The 20,348-nt window shown below is 41.2% G+C and overlaps 1 protein-coding gene across 5 annotated transcripts in view; it reads right to left on the bottom strand.

Moving 5' to 3' along the window:
- The window catches only part of ERC1 (ELKS/RAB6-interacting/CAST family member 1), a 232,486-nt gene that overhangs the window by 123,246 nt on the left and 88,892 nt on the right, over positions 1-20,348 (bottom strand). For all 5 annotated transcript variants that reach the window (XM_083859867.1, XM_083859869.1, XM_083859868.1 and 2 more), the window contains exons 9-12: positions 16,613-16,750; positions 14,977-15,117; positions 13,817-13,957; positions 3,305-3,498 (exon numbers count right to left, since the gene is read on the bottom strand). In XM_083859867.1, coding sequence (XP_083715993.1) covers positions 3,305-3,498; positions 13,817-13,957; positions 14,977-15,117; positions 16,613-16,750 — 614 coding nt within the window. The remainder of the gene's footprint in view (positions 1-3,304; positions 3,499-13,816; positions 13,958-14,976; positions 15,118-16,612; positions 16,751-20,348) is intronic.

Below are 20,348 nucleotides of genomic sequence, written 5' to 3'. Positions count from 1 at the left end.
ACTAAAGGACAGCTGAATAAAGAACAAATCCAAGAAGGATATCCCATTATACAAAAAGGTGAGCATGGACTGAGGAGCCACCATAAAATCACTGTGATGGTCTTCATCATCTCCACATCTGTGATGATCTTCTGATGGATTTGCAGTTACTGGCTGTGTCTCTCTTTTCTTTCCTTAGATGTAGCTTTCAAAAGCCATTAGTGAGTCTGAGCATTGCTCTTGACCAAAAGTTGACTTCCAGAGGGCAGACATTTGCTTTCTAAAGATCAGCAGACTTTGTAATGTCTGCAGTTAAATACCTGTAAGGAAATGTGCCTGCATCTTTTATTCGTACCTGTTTAAACAAGTTATGTTGACATGAAATGGTTTTTGGTTTCCCCTGTGAAACTTGATATGGGACTTCAGGTGTAATGCTGATCTTGTATGAAGACAGAGCCAGAGCGAGAAGAAAGAAATTACTTCTTCCTTTCCCAGCTTGGAAATTATGAAAATCTTAATATTCAACAGATCTGTGTGCTCAGAGGTGGAGCTGCACTAACCATGGGCCTGACCACTTCTTTCCATTACAAAACCCTGCCCTCAGCTGTTGCCAAATATTAAAGGTTGTGCTGCTATTTCCCATGACAGGTTCAACCTAAGCAGGGATTTTTTGTGCAGAACTTCAGCTGTGTCCTTCACAAAAGGCAGCATTTTTATGGAAAAAATGTGTTCATGTATGGTTAAAGATTGTATCATTTCACATAAGATGTGGATTAAAATTATAAGGCAATCTTCATTCTGAAGAGTGATTTACCTTAGAATTTCAATGTCCACTTAAGCCACAAATTTTTGAAGGAAGTGAATGAAAACCACAACAACAACAGATTCTGCCTTGTAATAATACCATTAAACTATAAGATAAATCTATTTGATTTGCTTTTATGTTTAATGGCAACAAAATGGATTGAAGGATTTTAAAATAATACTTAATGGTTTCAGGTTATTCAATGCCTGAGTCAGAATTCAATTTGGTTTTGGAGGACTATAATCAGTTAAGATAATACAGAATTATAGCCATACCATCTCTCAAGGTTAACTTTAATGGTGATGATTATGACTTTATAAACACCTTTCTTTAATTTGACAACACATATTTTACTTTAAATGCCTTGATGTGGTTCTTTCTTAGGAATGCTCTAAAAAACTATTTAAAAATTCACAGGAACAACAAACTTGAAAACCAAAGACAATTATTCCACAATATGAGTAGCAGTTTGAAAGTATTTCAGCTTCAAACTGTTGACTTAAGCTTAGAGCATAATTTACTAGTACAGCTTCCTTGACACTATTCTAGGAAACTGTAAAGTTGATGGAAAATCCAGCTAATTTCTCTCCCCATCTATCCTTCACAGGACACTACACAAACATATCTGTCTTGAAGACAGACAAAATAAGATACTGCATTCTACTGGCCACGTTTCTCAGCACTCCTTTGAGATCCCCCCCTGTTTTTTAATCTTTTATTTACTGGTGAGAAGAAATATTTCAGATGAGGAGTACACCTTTTGGCTGCTACAAATCAAAAGTTGGAAGGTTTCTTCTTGAAAAGGGCACCCTTAAATTCTTTTCAGGAAAACTCTCCAAATTCTCTTTCTTAAAATAGCCACTAATTCCAGCTGTCCTTAAGAGGAGTGCTGGTATTCCACAGCTGAGTGCTGTCTTCCTTTGTTCCCAAAGGTTCCTTCAGGAAAAAAAAACAAGCCCTGTGTCCTTACAAGAACTACCTATATTATATAGTGAATGTGCCAAATGGAAATGGATTTTCAGCCTGCAACTGGAACCAGATTTAAGGATATATCCACTCAGTGCTCACTTCTGAAGGAACACACAGAGATGGACTTCCTGTCACCTCTCAGGTACAAAACCAGCTCTTATTTGCACAACTTGTGTATAAACTACTCCAAAGGCTGTGATGGCCATGTCCCAGATAAGGAGCATCACCTTTTGTTTGTTTGTTTATTACAGGACAGTCACCACAATAAAACTCAGTAACAAGTCAATACTGACCTCTATCAATGAGACATTTAAGAACACTTGAGTTTTAGCTGTTTCAGGCAGAACTGGCAGCACAGATTAGAGCCAAAGGTAAAACACAGCAAGAGGATTAGAGCTAAAAAGCAACAGCCTGTGTGGAGCTGAAATCAGGGAGAAGAGCAGCAAGCTCCCTTTGGAATGTGGCCACAAGCAGGTCCTGTTTGAGCCAGGGGAAGCAGCAGCATTGCAGCAGCCTTGCAGCAGCCCCAGCAGCACTGCAGCAGGCACATCCCAGCCCGGAGGAGGAGGAAACAAAGGCTGTTTTGAGGACACTCACTTTCCCAGGAAGTCCCACACAAACCCCCCCAGGTGTTGCGGTGCGGGGACCGACACCTGGCAGGGAGGGAGAGGAGAGCGGGAGCCGCGGCTGAGGAAAGGCCCCAAGGGTCACAAACACCCCAACAGGAACAAAAACAACACAACACGACTCGGGGGAGCAGGGGGGGACAGGGGGGAGAAAGCAGGGGAGGGAACAGACACAGAGTGGACAGTTACAGAGAGACAGGAGGTTGTGGAATGGCAACACAAAAGGCAAAGGGTTAGTTACAGAGGAAGAGAATAACCAGACAGCTACAAACCCTCCACAGTGACAACAAGAACAAAACTCAGGCAGTTGCTCACCCACAGAAATGAACTCAGGGCCCACCTTCCCGTAAGAAAAATCAAAATCCTCCCCAGAGAGAACAGATACCAGCTTTCAACCTTGTGTTGGTTCTAGAATATTTTTACACTTTTGCACAGCATGCACCACACTTAACCCTTAACTTGTTTTTAGTTATCTTCCATCTGAAAAGCAATGTCTGCCACTCAGTGATTGCAACAGCTACTCAAGAGTGGAAGCATTTCCCTCTTGAGGTTAACTTCAGCACAAAGCAGCTTTGCCTGCATTGAAAAGGTTAAAGAACAGTTTTCTGCTTTTAATTTAATTTTCCTCTCCCTACTATCTTCTCTTTCTCTGTTCCTCTGTGCACACCTCCCTAACAGCAGACACATCTCTCCTGTGGATGACATTGGGACACCACCTCTCTCTCCCTGACAGCACAGTCTGGTGTCACACACAACCAGCAAAAGGGAAAACCACAGGGAACAGAGACTCTCCTTGGGAAAATCCCTTTTTTTCAGTACAGTTATTCTCTGCAGGAGACTTTTTTCTTCTCTTTTCTTCAAGACAAGAAGAACGACTAATCTCTAACATCAATCAGCTCCTCCTCTAACTTTACCCCGTTCTCACCTTTCCAGCTCTGCTATCTTCTTGTCCTTGTCGTTCTTCTCGTTCTCCATCTCCTTGAGGATGTCCAGGAGCCGATCCACCTCAGCCTGAGCCTTGGCGGCCTCGTCGCGGTGCCGCCCCACGTCCCTCTCCAGCTGCTGCAGCCGCTCGCTCAGCTCGGGGCTGGCCCTGGCCTCCAGCGCTGCCTCGTGGGCCTGGGGAAAGGGAGAACATGTCACTCATTGTGCCTTCCTCACCTTGACAACTCCAAAATGCTGCTGTCTTAACAACATATTCACTGCATATTGCAGTGTGTAACCTGTTGTCCTGATTTTTCAGCCTTCGGAGAGTTTACGTTTCTACTGGAGCTTTATCACTGATGGTAAGAAAAGCAAACAGTGATGTTTGGTTCAAACCACTGTTTGTTTTTCTTACAATCACTGAGAAAGCTCCAGTAGAAAGGTTCTACTATATAATGTATTATATGTACTATATAATGTATTATATGTAAATAATACATTCCTATTGAATTGACAGACTTCTAGGTTGACAACTGCGGTCAGAGAAGTGTTACTCTTGTCCCCCAATTCTTGATCAAATCCTAAAATCTATCTAAGTTGAGATCCCAAACTAAACTCTCTCCTCCTTTCTCGTCTCACAACCTGATGGGCGAGTGTGGTTCTTTTGTGTCCTAACCAAAAGTGTGTATTCTGTTTGCCATCTGTCCAAACCAGCCCCTGCAGTTCTGTGAGCAGACCAAGGTTAATGAGTGTGGCTACCTACTGAAATTATCTTTGCTTTGTCATCCAGGAAATACATTTTTCAAATTCAGGCTGTTGGGATGAAAAGTACTTCAGGACTGAGGGTGACAGGATCCCAATAAAGAGATTGTTTGGGGAGGTTTGTTAATGGCTTAGTTTGTTACAAAAATCACTAATTTATTATTAAAAGTAATTCAATAGTTCCCAAGCATGTAAGAGACAGAAGAATGCAGTACCCAGCAGACTAAGGACTATCCTTTTTCTCTCACCTTGCCCCTCTGCTCTTGGATCCAGAACTGCAATTAGATATCAATTAAAGCTACTTCAGAATTGCTCAAAATTGCTTCAGTGAACAGCAAGTTTGATGGAGCTATTCTGCTGATCAGGATTGCCTGCAAAACCCAAGGCCTTGCTCTTCTCAAAACAAACCTACAGCAGAAAATCCAGACTTTTCTCCCCTCTGTGTGCAGTTGTGGAAAGTTGTTTTACAAGCTGCCAATGTTCTGCTCCAAAGCACACTAAGTCTAGATCTGATAGTATAGGACTCTGTTGCTTTTAAAGGTAATTGGAGAGAACTGCAGCAGTAAAAAGCTCAGGGCAGAAAGCTACTGCTTCCAAAGAACCAAACAGCAAGATTACATTTGGCTAAATCTGTTTAGTTATTCAGTAAAATAAGACTGGAGGAAAATATCCATTCATTGACCCCAACATTTTTGCCTTGAAGTGTTTAGTTTTTAATTAGCTCCTTTAAAGCCAAGGCCACATTCTAGTAGAATCCAGGAGACTTGTGGAGCAGAATATCCTGGGACTGTGGAACCTCTTGATGCCTGTCTTTAATGGGACTGACCTTGGGATGGATCTGGGTTTCTCAAACAAAGGAAAGGTTCATGTTCCAGGGCCTGAGCCCTGCAGCTCTTGTCTGAGGGTCAGCACTAAGCTGTTGTGGCTTTTTTTTTTTTTTTTTTTTCAAAAACAAGAATTCCAGAAAGCTGATTAAGCTTTTTTATTTTGTCCTAGTATTTTTTGTTTTACTTTGTTCTAGTATTTTATCCTAAAACAGAACTCTCAGCACTCCCAGGCAGATGTCTGCAGGAGTGCCCAATAACTCTGGAAGAGCAGAACCCTTTCCTAGGTAATGCATTTAGGAACACTCAGAAGGCTCCCCCCTATCTGAGTCCCTTTCCAGTCAAACCCTGACACTGCTGTCACTGAACTGTAAGAATGAAACCCCTGGCTGGGCTCCTGGCTGAGAGCTGTCCACGAGTGCATCCCTGAGAGCCTTGTGAAGCCTTCTGGAGTCGGGGCTGTCAGACCCCTCACGGCCCCATGAGCATTTTGAATTACCCCCCTTGGACAGGGCTGCCCACAGCAGTGCAGTGTAAAATGACTGTCCTGCCAGGAGGATGCAGCCCCAGCTCCAGGGGGACGTGGCTGCAGTGAGACTGATGAGTGTGTCAGCTCCACCAAGGGACACACTTGGCTTTGCAAAGAGCCTTGCTGGGTGTTTCTGAAAGGCTTTTTTTGGGGGGGATTTCCAGCCTGTGGGAAATCTGAAATACTTGATTTTGTTTCCTTTTCAACTACACCTTCAATTTCAAACCCTCCCTCCAATCCTTCCTTCCCAAATACAGGGAATTGGGAGTTCTGTTTTGGGGGGCACCTATATATACATCCACTGAGGGCATCTCTATTCTCCTGGGAGACACAATGAATAGAGCAAAGTCTGCTTTTCACCAGACAGAGCCTGAGCTCTTCTGTACTGGATTTAGGTACGTTTCCAACATCTCTGAGTGTTTGTTTTAACAAATACTCCTCCAGGCTCTTTAAAGTCATCCAAAATACATGATCAGATAATCAAGAAACTTCTTTTAAAAGAAAGCAAAGTTAGGCTGCCAGCCTGGCTTATTAAACTCACTAATTCAAAAGAAGTTATAAGACCTAATGCAACTTGACTGTCAGAACAGTCCTCCTGATTTATTTTACTCTGCTAATAAAAGCATCTCCACAACAACCCAAGAGACACTGCTGAGAAGAGGAAATAAATTTTCTTTTCTAGAGAATTAGCCAACAAGTCAGTGTGTCTGGTTCTTATAGAAGCAGAGGGCTATTTACAGGACATAAATTATTAGTTAAGACACGTAACACATGTTATTTGTATATAATGCACATGAGTATGGCTACTTTCACCTAACACAAAGGGAACGTTATGTGATATGCTGTAAACTGGAGACCACTTCCTGCCCTGTGAGTTACTGACTGAGTGCCTTTGGTCCATTTTGTGGGTTTTGTACAAAATACGTGTTTCGTGACCAGATCTAAAATCCTACTGGGTTCATTTATTGTATAAGAGAGAAAACCAATGCATTTAGAGGTTTCCCACAAACTCACATCAAGATCTGGAACAGATGAAACTGGCTACCTTCCCAATGCAACACTGTGCAAAATAATTCAGCTTGGGTTTTATTTTTTTTTTCTTTAACCAAAAAGCTAAACACAAATCATGAATTCTATATTCACAGTAAAAAAACCCACATACAACTTGCCCTGCCCATCAAAGGTGTACAGAAATTCCAAAATAAGTACTGGTTTCATTTCTGAAGCAGAATCAACACCCAAAGTGACAAATGCACCAAGAGTTCCTCCTGTATTAAGAGACTGTAAGAAGTGAATTTCAGTAAGTTTGACTTTCATCTCTGCCTGACACAAGATTTGCAAATCTCTCTTTTAATATAGTTACAAACAAATGTGATAATGTATAAAAGGAGTGTGACAAAAAGGAAATAAATTTGGAAAGCAGGCTGCTGAGGGTGAAGGAACAGTGCCCTTTCTCATCTCCAGACTGAGTTTACCTGATGAGAGGCTACTGAAACCCTTCAGCTGTTACTCCTGACCCTGTCATTGGCTCCCTGTGCCCCTGTGTGGTATCACACAGGTGAATTTGAGAGCACATTTCATTCTGCACAAGAAACAGGCACATTTCAGCTGGAAAGCAGCACCCTCTTAAGCTCTGTTTTCATTAGCAAAGCTCATCTGATCAGGATTAATCTTTGCCAGTGTGAATTCGGTTTCGAATTTTTAGTAGTTCAGGACTGAGAAGAGTTTAGGTTTACCTCTCTGGATATGTTCTCCCAGCTCCTGAGAGGGACTATAAACTAAGAGGTGGTTTAACAGCTTGCTGCCTTCCTGCTCTTAGCCATCATTTCCCATCTGGAATGTGGTAAGTGATGGGGTGACTGCCTCAGGTACCTCCAGAAGGTAAGAAAAGAGTGATTGTTCCTCAGCTAAATAAATGTACTCCGACTTCTATTGCTTCCACAGAAAATGAGCTGACAAAGCCAACTTCTACAGCTCAAACAAAGATGACCAATGTTTCACAGGAATAACCAATATTTACAGATGGAGAGGAGTGGAAGACAAAACACATTAAAAAGAATTTTCTAAGTTGATATTTCTCGTGCCAAACCCCTCTTTTTTAAGAGGTAAGATAATCTTACACAGCTTAAAGTGGGCCAGAGACAGGGAACATAACAATAGCACAGATCGAATTTAAAGGTTCTAAGACATAAATAAAAATTCCAAACATTATGACCAAGCCTCCAAATCAATATGCCTAAAATATTAACTAAATCAAACAGCAAATAATTCACAGCAAACACTTTCTACTTTTACCTATGAATTGAGACAGTAAATTCAGTTTAACATTTCACATACGAATGTTGCCAAGAACTTTTGGCCATGAAGTGAAAGTTCCCAAGAACCTGAAATCCCATTTTAATCCACCCTCCCACCTCCAAGGGCGCCTCATGTCTCCTAAAAATAGCAAATGCACACACAAATACAAAAATATATTATGATTGTTTACTGCAAAAGACAAACACTTTATCCACCTTCTGTACTTTTCCTACCACAAAGGCAGAAATTCAACTGATAAAACATTTGTGCTTCTTCTATCTTGCCTTTATGACTTTTAACAGAATTGTAAATTTAAAAACAACCAGACTTTCTCTTCCTTTAGTTCCAAGGCTCTCCACACCCTAAACTGTAAAAAAGCTTCTTGAAAAGGCTGTAATGGAAGCAAAAGGCTCAGGAAAATCTCGGATATATTATATTTTAAACCTGAGTCTGGCATAGAGTTATTTGCTGTCTTTTAACCATCTCTATATCTAGTCTATAACTATCTCTCTCTCTCTCTCTATATATATATACACTATATATCTATCTATAGTTTTTATTATACTATATACTATATTATGGTATATACTATATATTATACTATACTATATACTATATTATACTATATCTCTATATAGTTTTTGTTAATGGAACTGCAAAATTTTTGACACTGAATAAGCCAGTGTTCAGTTGGAATCAATTCATAAACAAATTGTTTTCTTTATGAAGAATGATCAAGACAGGAAGGCACCTCCAGAGAGGCAATTTCCATTAACTAAAGAAGTGATCTCTTGAGAGAGAGACCAGACCCCAGAGATGCCATTAAACATTCTCAGTGTGCTCTCTTTGGATTCACCCCAACACAGAGGGCGCAAAGCCAGGAGGGAAATGCCCACAGGACATCTCTGGGAGTGGATTTTAACCCCCACACCTGCCTGCTCTGAGCTCACCTGGGCACAGGTTACACTGTTTTACAGAAACAGGACTCAAAGTCATGAACAGATATTTAGTACCAGTTTTTGGATATTCAGTTTATGGCTCTAAACGTTGTTTATTCTGAACTGCAACATGACATTAAAAGAAATAATTCCCCAATTTTCTTTCTGTCATGCTAATCCCAACTAATCAATCACTTCTTAACAGCACCAGTGGGAAATGAGGATGCATTATCATAGTTGTTGTGCAGGGGAAAAAGCAAAATGCAAATGTGTCCTGCCTTATTCACTCAATGCTTTCCTACTATTAAAAAATATTTTATCATCTTATTTCTCTAGATGATGATCATCTCTCATACATATCTGGCTCACTCTTGGAGCATTTGTCACACAATATTGGAAACAGCAAGACTTTAGCAGACAATAATTTAGTTATGAAGTGCTACACAAATTACCTCCCAAGGAAAAATGAGAAAGACCACACAGTGTGAACATTGGCCATCTCCTAATTTCTTAATATTTAACTTTTCAAAATGAGTGTTATCCTCTCAAGTTTTTTCTGGGAAAAGTAGAGTAGGTAAGTTTAATTTGTTTTAGGTACAAGAATATCAGGGAGAAAACCTTTCCAAGCTCCCACTGCATGAGATGATGCTGAGATGGTCACACATTAAAACATTAAAAGCCACCACAGAATCACAGGGTGGTTTGGGTTGGAAGGGTCCCTAAAGATCATCTCATTGCAGTCTCCCTGCTTTGGGACACCTTCCACCAGACCAAGCTGCTCAAACCCCCAGCCTGGCCTTGACAAAGCCTCCTGTACCTTAACCTGTGTTTGCTGTCTCACCCTGGGGAATAAAGTACACACCCTGCTCCCAGACCTTCTCTGTTCTGCCTTCAGAGTCTCTAAACTTGTATGCTGTTAAAGGTTTTGTAGAGAATGTGCTCTCCTGGCTCAAATTCTTCTGCCTATTTGCACCAACTACAATCTGTTAATATATCTCATTTTCCCAACTTGTTATTGACACTCTTTAGCCAGGTTTAAAGAATTTCTGATGCAGGATGCCACAAAAACTGAAGGATTGCAATTCCCTGACCCTCAGACAATGACTGTCAGCACAGACAACTCCATTTACCCTGAACACTGCCAAGAGTAACACAGGTATCAGACTCCTGAACGTTCTGTAACACCATTTCTTATGCACAGAGCCACAGAAGAAACCTCTGATGAAAACCACCTTGGATGACGTAATTTACAGTGTCAAGATATTTTTATACAAACACTCCTTGACAGGAGTGATCCTTGACATCCAACAGGAGGCTGGAATAGGATCCAAAATTAAACTGACCCAGTACCAGCGAGCTCAATGGTTACACAACATTTGGAGCCATCTCTCCCTTGCTGTAACTTTGATATTTCTGATGTGCTGCTGTGCCCAGTGTTACAGAACAAGCAAGAAGATTTGCATGGAAATTCCACCTTCTTGCTCTGAAAATACACAGACAATGGAGATGACAGAAAAAGCTACAGGACATTTCAAGCACCAGCAGCAAAAGGGAAACAAAACCACTTGACACAATATTAAGCTGTCCAAACAAAAATGCAGTCAGAGCAAGGCAGTCAGACAGTGACAACATCTCAGGAAGCTTTTTGGTCAGAAAACCCCACTGCTTTTTGTTTGTATCCATGCCCACTGCTGAAGGAATTCACCAATACACTGTGTTGGCCCAGCTATAAAAGCACAGGTGGATACACATGCAACACAAAAAAATCAAATGTGCTGGCAACAGCCTCTGAGATTGCCAGGGAACTTACTAGCTTGGATGGATGACTCAATAAAACCTCAGGGTGCTAAAGGGAGAAAGAAGATAGGAAAAGATGGAGAAAAATTTGGGATAGGAACAGTGTGAGAGAGAAACAGAAAAGATGCAACAAGAAAAGGATTTAAAATAATAACTGCAACATTAATTTACTGAGACGACAGAACCTTAATTAGTGATTTTAGCATGCATTAGTAACCATGAGAAACATGGAGAGTTACCCTTGTGCAAGTTCCACATTTCATCTTGATTTTGTCAGTTTAACAGATTTGTCCAGCCCCCACATATTTAATGTAGTTCCTCATTTGGGTTTACAGCTGAGGAGGATTTTATTCCTAGTGCTTCCCTTGACTCAATTTCAAGACAGCTGAATGGTTTAGAAAAGTAATTCAGTGACTGACACTAATGCTGAACACAATTGCTGGGTTTTTACTTTTATTGTAACAAGAAATCCTGGTTTCCCTGGCAGCCTTTTTCTTTCTGTATTGAATACATCATTTATTGTCCCTTCTTCAAAAAAAAATTATCAGCTGAGAACAAAAACCAGCCTCATCTACCAATATTATCAGTAATGTGGGAGGAAATCCATGTTCATAAAATAAAAAGCAGCACAGTCTGTATTAGCCAAGCTCATTCTTGGGAAAGACAAAATTGGGATCAACACTTAATTAGGTAATTTTTTCCCTGTTTTTTGAAAGATACTACCCTCCTGAATTTGAGGAAAGAACACCACAGCAGAAAAAAGAAAAACCACCTCTGAGTGAGCCTGTTGAATGTAGAGGTATTTTCCTGGCAGGGAATCACTGCTAACATTTCCTGGTGAAAAGTTCCTAGAACTGCAGCAAGGGGAAGTTTGTTAACATATGGGTTTGACTCTTTTTCCTCCCTAAAAATAAGGAGTGTATCTATAGGGAGAAAAACTATGCACTGGAAATGAAGATGGACAAAAATCCACTCATCCTTCCTGGAAAGACTTCTAATATTAGTTGGTCTCTCCCAGATTAGAAAAACAAAATGAAACCAAGTATACTGGGCTGGGAAAGAGAAGACAGAAAATTCTGGGGGGAAAGTATCCTGAAGAACAACAATTAAAGGAAAAAAATTTCACTATAAAACTACTACATTAAAATAGTTGTTTGGACCAAGATATTCCTGATGAAAAGAAAAACCACCACAGAGCATAACAGCACTTTTTACTTTTTTTTACTCCCAGAAAAGCAGGGAGAGAAACTCCTGTGGGTGATTTGCCTCTAATGCAAAATGAAGAGAGGACACCAGGCCATGGAAACTCCACAGGGATTTCAGCCTTCACAATCTCCCCCTGCATCTCCTGCTGGCAGCAGCACACTGAGCACAGAGCAGTGAATGCAGAATAATCAGAACTTTAGGCACACACATTTGCATAATCATGGTATTATTATTTATATATTATTTGAAAAAGCAATCTCAATATGAAAAAGTGGCAGTTTCAGTCACTGAGGATCAATATAAAACAGTTATTACTGAGAAGAGGAATAGCAACAACAAGAAGTGGATACTTCGAGTGAGACACTGGAGACTGACTGGAACTAAAACCAGTATCAACAGCTTTTCAGCACCCTCCACTTGTTAATATTTTTGTTTAGTGTAAAGTTCAATCCCTTTTACAGATGCAGGGGAAGCTTGCATGGTTCAGGATTTCTTGAGGGTCACTGTTTGCAGGTTAGCAAGGGTTTTTTGCAAGGACTACCCAAATCTTTTTTATTTAATGGCTCAACAGTAATCCAGTTCAGTCTCTCCTGCCAGCTTCTTAATTTTTAGGGCATAGATTTGACTGCAAGTGCTCACACTGTTCACTGGGAGTACGAGGCAAGGGAAGCAAGGCTGATGTTAGACATATCTCCATGCAAACTGAGAAGGAAGAACCTAAAAGAAAAAGCTTTTACCCATTTATTCTAAAGGAGCTACATGACAGCTTGTGCTTCCTGCACGTGTCTCATGCAAATCTGCACTAAGATAATGTAATAAAACTCAACAGAATTAACTTCTAATTCAGTTTAAACTCGATGCCCTTATGTAGCTGTTAGTTTTAAGGTTAATTATGACAATTATTTGCAATTGTTAACAAGGCAGATGTCTAAAGCCGAGGTTTTAGAAGCTTGAAAATGGAGTTGGATTATCTGTCATAATGATTTCTTATTTCATCTTGAAAATGTCAAACTGCACGAATAAATGTCTGCAATGCATTTAAAATGTGAAAGCCTTTAAAAATATTTTTTTTACTTCTGTGCAAGCTACAGTAAAACTCATTAAGAAATAAAAAACAGCTGGAAAAAGGGTTATTAAAGAAATATGCAAACTTACTAAAGTATAAGACATTGAAGTGAATGTTAACTATATTTTCTTGAGTAACTAGGAGTTACTCCACATAGGTAATGGTAAACTAACCAATTTTTGGGGGGTTATAGAACTGAAACCATCCTGACCATGATTAGGCACTTCTTTGGATGAGAAGATGCTCTAACAACCTGTGGCAAATCTCAGTTATAATAGATTCATCAACTCATTACCAACAACACGGGATGAAACTGCAATTCATGGCAGAGAATGCAATGAAAGGGCCCTTCAGGTCTGCTGAAATATCCTGAAAACAGCCTGTGAGACCAAGCACATGGACAGCTGCCTTTTCTTGCTGCCTTTCTTTGCTCTGCTGATGCTGAGTGGCAGAACAGCCAGTTTTGTGTGATAGAATGGAACAGGACAAACCTGGCTGTATATGTGCATGTCCAGGGTTTTATTTGCACCATTCCCAGGTGCATTAACACCCACCTGCACCCACACAAGTGCAGTTCTGTACTGCTGACTCCAATTCACACACTCCATGGGTGCCATATTCTCTTCATTTGCTGTTTTGCTTTCCTCTGGGCAGGGCCTGCACCTGAATTTCTCACATTAACACCTGTAAGCGTTGCTAATTGCTCTGTCAAATGTCTAGCTGGTATTTTTTTAGCTGTTACATCAATTTAATGGCACAAGTGCTGCTATGAGCTCTACTGAAGCAGCCTAAGCCTCAAACTCTTGGTACCTGTTAACAGAAAATCCAACAGCACTGTCACTGCATGGAAGTGAAATCAAAACTCAGCACAAGTGTCTCAAAGTTACTTTCTGATAGGCTTGGCTTAATAATATGGTTATTATTACTAAGCTTACTTAGCTTGTAATATGGTTTGCATGGACAAACCTTCCCAGTTCTTGCTGAAAAGAAACTCAGAGAATTTGCTGTTAAGACCCCAAGTTTTCTTTGCAGACATGGGTAATGTGTTCAGAACTGTGTGATTACAACACAAATACAAACATGCACTGATCACCTTCTTCAGTTGTGTTTCCATCTTCAAACATTCTTCCTTTTTCTGTTCTAAGGCAATTTCTAGTGTCTTCAGTCTTGAATCTTTCTTCAGCCCTGATGAAGCTAATGTTGAAGCGTGTTCCTTAAGGTCCAGTAATGATGTCTAAATTAAAAGAGGTGAAATAATTATCAAGTAAGTGCAACAGTCAGTTTCTTACCTGTCTTTATTTTCCTCCTGTCCCTTCACACTATGTTCTGGATCTAATTTAGAACAACTTTTTTTTTTCAGTTTGTTTATATGTCACTGACTTAAGACTGCTCCAATTAATTCAGGCTTTCAGAATCAAAATAAAATCTTTTTTACACTTAGTTTAAAATAACTTTTAAAGATGGACAGACAATTCTGTAAACTGGAGCTTGTGCTCCAGTGACAGTCATGTTTCAGAAAAACTGCTTTTCAACGAAATTGTATTTTAAATCATATGTGTTTAGAAGATTTAGCAACTGAAAGGGTCAAAAGCATTTCTGTATACAACTTCCATGATTCATGCCACCTTACTCCAAAAGACAGCTCAACTTCTTTCTGAAAGATTTTTGTGGGTTTTTTTCCCTGTCAAATGCTGATTTCCATGCAGACAAAATCTTAGTACTTCTTGGGTACACATTTTTGTATCGTTTTATTTAGACTGAGTTTGGAAAAAAGATTTTAAGTACTCAAGAGAGGAAGTGAGAACACTTATATTTCTCTCATATAATTAAGGTAATTTGTCTGACCCACTGGCTCATTACCAACAATCAATTTAATTAATCAAAAAAAGATTGGAGATGAAGACCTGGCTGTGTTTGCACAAAGGAACAAAGATCATCCTCATGCTTTTGGCACGCAGAGCTTTGCTGAGCCTCTGCTCCCTGCACTTAGACTTGTTCCCTGCTGCTGTCAGTAAGCACAGCCCAGTCAGTGCCATCAGTCCAGTCACTATAACCAGATTAACTGCTGCAAACAAGCCCTGAAAAGGTGCTCCTGAAACACCCCTGCTCTGCAAATTCCCTAATGATGTACTCCCCCAGATCAGCTTTGTTCAAGGATAATTACTATAAAGGAGCAGTTTTCTTCATCCCAAATGTGACACAAACAGAGACAACAAGTAATTGGAGCACAATAGATTTGTGTTGCTGGTCAACCTCTTTCTCTGTGAGATCTCCTTGTAAAATGCTGACTCTCTCTTTCAGGTCCTTAATGTCTTTCTTGTAGTTGTCGATCTCTTCCTGTTTTTCTCGTTCATCTCTGTCACGCTGCTCCTTTAGACGCTCAATGGTCTTTTCCTGACAAAAGAACAAAATCCCTCTTAGTCAGTTCAGCTCCTCAGGCTTCTCATCACAACACTTCTGACACACTTGAAACGGGGACAAGGAGTGTGTTGCCATTTTCTTTTCTTTGCACTTGTAAAGATCCTCGAGAAAGAGAAAACTTGAGAAATCTATGGGACCATTGCTGTGAAATACCAGCTCTGTGAACATGGATTTAATACTGTGAATTTCTGGATCCCTGAATGTTCACAGTGCTGTTACACTGCAACCCAATCCATTCTGGTTCTGATTATCCAAATTAACCTAAAGCAGGATGCATAACAGATCGCTTCCCCATTTATTTAAATCTTATTTTTCTAAAATACAGTTACATCAGTGGTTCTTCAGAGAAGAAGGGGTGTAAGTGATGCTGGGATTTATATACAGTTAGAAAAGGCAACAAAATAACTTTTTGGTACACCAGAAATCAGTGGAGCTTTGGATATCTTGGAATCTGAAAGGATGCAGGCAAATTCCCCAGCCTCAGGTAAAGTTTAACCAAAGTTCCCAGGACCTGACAGACTAAAGGAGCTGTAGCCCTGCTTCTCTAGAAACCAAGGAAAAAATATATATAGTTAGCCCAAGAAGTTGTACCAGCAGAAGAGCAGGGGACAGTCTGCCTGTGAGCCGGATGTCTCCCAAAAATGGAGCATTAAAAAAATCAAATTTCAGGGGAATGATTGCGGTGCCCGCCTGGGAACGGACCGTGCCCGCGGCCCTGCAGCGCCCTCTGGCGGGACACGGCCCGCAGCGCCGGCACCGGAACGGGAATGGGGATGGGGATGGGGATGGGGATGGGGATGGGAATGGGGAATGGGAATGGGGATGGGAATGGGAATGGGGACGGGAATGGGATCGGGAACGGGAATGAGAATGGGAACAGGAATGGGAACGGGAAAGGAAATGGGAACGGGAATGGGAACAGGAATGGGATCGGGAACGGGAATGGAGATGGGAATGGGGACAGGATCGGGAATGGGAACGGGAATGGGAATGGGATCGAGAATGGAAATGGGAATGGGGACAGGAATGGGAACGGGGACAGGAATGGGATTGGGAGTGGGCATGGGAATGGGATTGGGCACTGGAAAGGGAACAGGCATGAGCATGGGAACGGGATTGGACACAGGCATGGGAATGGACACGGAAATGAGACTGGGAATGGTCATGGGCACAAGATTGGGAGCAGGCACCGGAATGGGACTGGACACAGGCACAGGCATGAGCATGGACATGGACACGGGATCAAACACGGGCTCAGACACAGGCGTGGGATGGGGATCGTTCACAGGCTCGGGATGAGGTTTGGGATGGGACACGGGCACAGCACCTTGGCTGGGTCAGCAGTGGCAGAGCTCCCCCAGAACCCGCAGAGCTCCCTGGGAACCTGCAAAGCTCCCCTGGGAACTGGCAGAGCTCCCCCAGGAACCCACTGAACTCCCCCAGGAACCCACAGCCCTCCTGCTCTCACCTTCTCAGCCAGCGCCTCCTCCAGCGTGGTCAGCGCCGTGTCGGTGTTGGTGGTGTCGGCCTGCAGAGATTTCACTCGGTCCTTCAAGCTGCTCATCTGCTTCTCCTTGTCTCTCAGCTGCTCCTGGAGGTTCTCGATCTAGAACAAAAGGAATCAATTTTAAGCAAGGAAAGCCATCCAAAATCACCTTAGGGTATTTTCAATGATTAAAGTTATTCTCACAGCAAATGGAGCCTATTAGCTCTTATAATCCCACCTCAATAGATCAAGTGATGTAACCAAAGCCATCAAATAATAAGGAATCAGTAAACTTTCCAACAATCAGGAATAAACCCAGAACGAGCAAGTCTGAACAATATTCACAAGAGCAGCATAGAGAAAAGCTGTTACTCCATATTTCTGAGGATGTTGGGCACTGTGTCACAGAAGGATGAACAAAGAAACACGTTAAGGAAGGAAAGAAAATGACAAAAATCTTACTGCATAAATAAACTAAAAAAAGAACTTGATAATTAAACACTGGTGAAGAAGTATTATTTTTAGTATTTTCTTTGGCACCATCATATTTTTTGCTACACTGACAAGTTGTTTGTTCACCCTCCATGGTGCTTGCTACGTGATGGGTATCACAAAGTGCCATTCCCTGGGTGGAAAATCCATCAGCCTTGTTTTCTGTGGGTGTAGAATTTAATCTATTTAGGAGTTACACTGAGAAGACCTAATACCAACCCTTTTCATGCATATACACACATCGAAAGAAACAGACACATTAACACGATGATAACATGTCAAAACCAAATTTATCAACAAAGGAGTAGAGTGTACACAGATTTCTCAGTTGCTTCCTTTTTGTGTTGTTCTGACAAGTTTTTGCATCAGCAAATGCTCCTCATAAACCAATGAATGACTCGTGGCATGTAAGGTACCCAAACACTTGGAGCAAGATGCTCTTTCAAAGACATTTGTAAGAAATATTGTGACCAGACAACCCCAAAGGCTCCCTAGTCCAGTATTCAGGATGATTAATTAAAGCACTAATTGGCCTTTTGTTTCACCTGTTGACCAGCAGTCAGCAGCTGCTTGGTTACTGGAAATGCTGAAGTATACTCAGGTTTTACTCTTCAACCCTGGAAAAACAGAGTTTCTGCAATTGCAGAGCAAATGGCTCTGTGACACTGCACTACTGCTTTGCTATCTGGATTGAAATTACGGCTGGGACACAGCAGAATGTGGGGATTGGTTTATCTTCAGCATCAGGTTCTATTAGAAAAAAAAAAGTATTGGTCCTCCAAGTTATGCTCTAAACTGAATTTGGGCACAATACTAGAAAACAAAATTAAAGACCACCAAGAAACCATAACCAGAGACATATCATGGCAGTCAGAAATAAGTGTAAAAATTAAAATTTCCTCTTTTATACACTGCTATCTGATGTTGAATGCCTTGCTAGCCCATGGAGCCCCATGGCTCTGGGTGAAAGGGTCTGGTGCCCAGAGCAGGGCTGCCCAGGAGGGGCTGCTGTGGCCTCCAGCAGCTCCCAGTGCCATCAGCTGTCTAGACAGGCTGCCTGTTTGGACAGCCAACCATGAAAACACACCACAGAGAAGGCTGGGCTATTCTTAGACTGGTGTTTACTTCTGGAGGAGAAACACTCACCCAAGGCTGGGGCTGCAGAGGGGACAGTGCAGAGCAAACCACACTCAGCAGCAGCTCAGTAATTCAGCTCCAGCACATACTCAGGAGCTCACCAAGGCAGCACAAGCATTTCTCTGCACAAGTGCATTTTCCTCTCTCAATCCCACTGTTTGCCAGGAGTAAGATGACAGCACTGTGTGTGACTGCTGCACCTCCCTGCTGCAACTGAAAACCACCCAAACCAAAAATGTGACTGTGAAGTGTGAACCTGTCCATCCCTGAAGTCCACATGCAGATTCTTCAGTCTGGAGCAATGATGGTGGGGTTTGTTATCACTGAGGGAACAGCAGGATTTCAATAAAATTGTATTTAAAGGTGTGCCAAAATATTCCCAGTCATATTTAGGCACTGCCAAAAATCCCCCTGCAGCTCCAGCTGTGCCTTCTGCAGGCTCAGACAGCTGAAGGCCTGGCCCTTAGACTACACAAAACTGCAATTATGGGTCAAAACTGAAACATTTCTCTAATAATAGATGCAAAGTTTCCCTATGGAATCACACTCAACAATAAATTGCCTTTTTTAGCTTTTTTTCCCCTAAATCTGCAATACTGTAACAAATAATAAGTATAGGCCCTCCACAATGAGATAATCTGAAGAAAGCAAATAGTCTACACTCTGTCCATATAATTAATTAATGAAGAAATTTGCTCTACATCCTTGCAAGTAGTTTGAGAATTCTTGCAAGAAAGAACAGACAATGTATTCCTAACAAAAAAAAAAAAATTTAAAAATAAAGGAATTCTGAAAAATTCTCAAATAAGTGATGAAAATGGAACAGGTAACCAGAACAGGGTCTCTTTGCTACCCAAGAAAAGATGAAATAAACCTTAATGGAATCTCCAAGCCCTGTGGGACACTGAGAGGCACAAGGACTGAATGAGCATTGTTTATTCTTGAAATACTCAGAGGTGAGAAATCTCCTCAGAAATGTTCCACATACTTAAGGAATATATCTATATCTATAGATATAGACGATGATATAGAGATATAAATATAGGTATAGATATAGACATATAGATATATCTGTACCAAAAATCTAAAAAAAAACCCAAAATAAAAATGAAAAGTATATACTGTTTTTAATTATTAACAATTTTTCTCCTTGTCCTATTTCCTGACTCTGCAGGGTAAAGGCAGCAATCCATGGCTAAGGCAGCAGCATTATCCTCAGTGCAAGGTACACAAGGCTGCACTGGCATCATCTGCCCTGCACACCCATTTTCCTGTCAATAATGATTTACTGGAGTATTTTTTCCCACATTACCAGTTGTCAGGCACTATCATGTTTCAACTTGGGTGATTTATTCTTAGTTGTGTGGAACTAATTATTTGCCTTGCAGCCCCGAAGCACAGAGCAGAGGCAAGAGAAGCTTCCCCTGGTATTTTGCTCCAAAAGGAAGGAAGCATTCTACCCCTTGAAAATACAGACTCAGTGAAAAACTCCCACAAATGTGAATTACAAACAAAGCCCAGGGATTCAAAGGAAACACATCTAGTTAAATATCCATCCATGCACTGGATTCCCAGATTCCTCTGGCGGGAGGTGACCAGATCCTGTGTGTCATCCTTCAGCCTTGAGTTGGTAACTGCCCTGAAATTCCCATTTTCTGGGGAGCCAATGTATATGTTGTTCTTAGGCACTGCCTCAGTTCCAAAGCACTGCCTAGAAAATATTACACACTGCAATGACTCACATCCTCAGACAGCTGGAAAGCAGTTTAAATTTAGTTTGCAATTGCTCCACTCTGAGGAGGTTCAATCACATCTATAGCCTGACCCAGTTAAAAGCAGAGTTTGAATGAAATCCTGCCATGGCCACTGGTGAGTACGAGCAGGGCTGTGACATCACAGGGAGGGGATTCCCTCCAGCCACTGAGCTGTGGCTCAAAGCACACAGACATTCACAGGAATGGCCAATACTTCATTTCAAATGCAATCAAATAACTCAAATAACTGAAGTATAAAACCTGGCCATGAGAGATTTGATTTGGCACTATGTGAGCCAGCGGTTAATTACATAATTCATTCAGAATTCTATGTA

The sequence above is a fragment of the Zosterops lateralis genome (genome assembly GCF_965231275.1).
Source record: "Zosterops lateralis genome assembly, chromosome: 4".
NCBI classification, from domain to species: domain Eukaryota; kingdom Metazoa; phylum Chordata; class Aves; order Passeriformes; family Zosteropidae; genus Zosterops; species Zosterops lateralis.
Note: the sequence above shows the minus strand (reverse complement) of the source record. Positions and strands in the feature narration are given on the sequence as shown.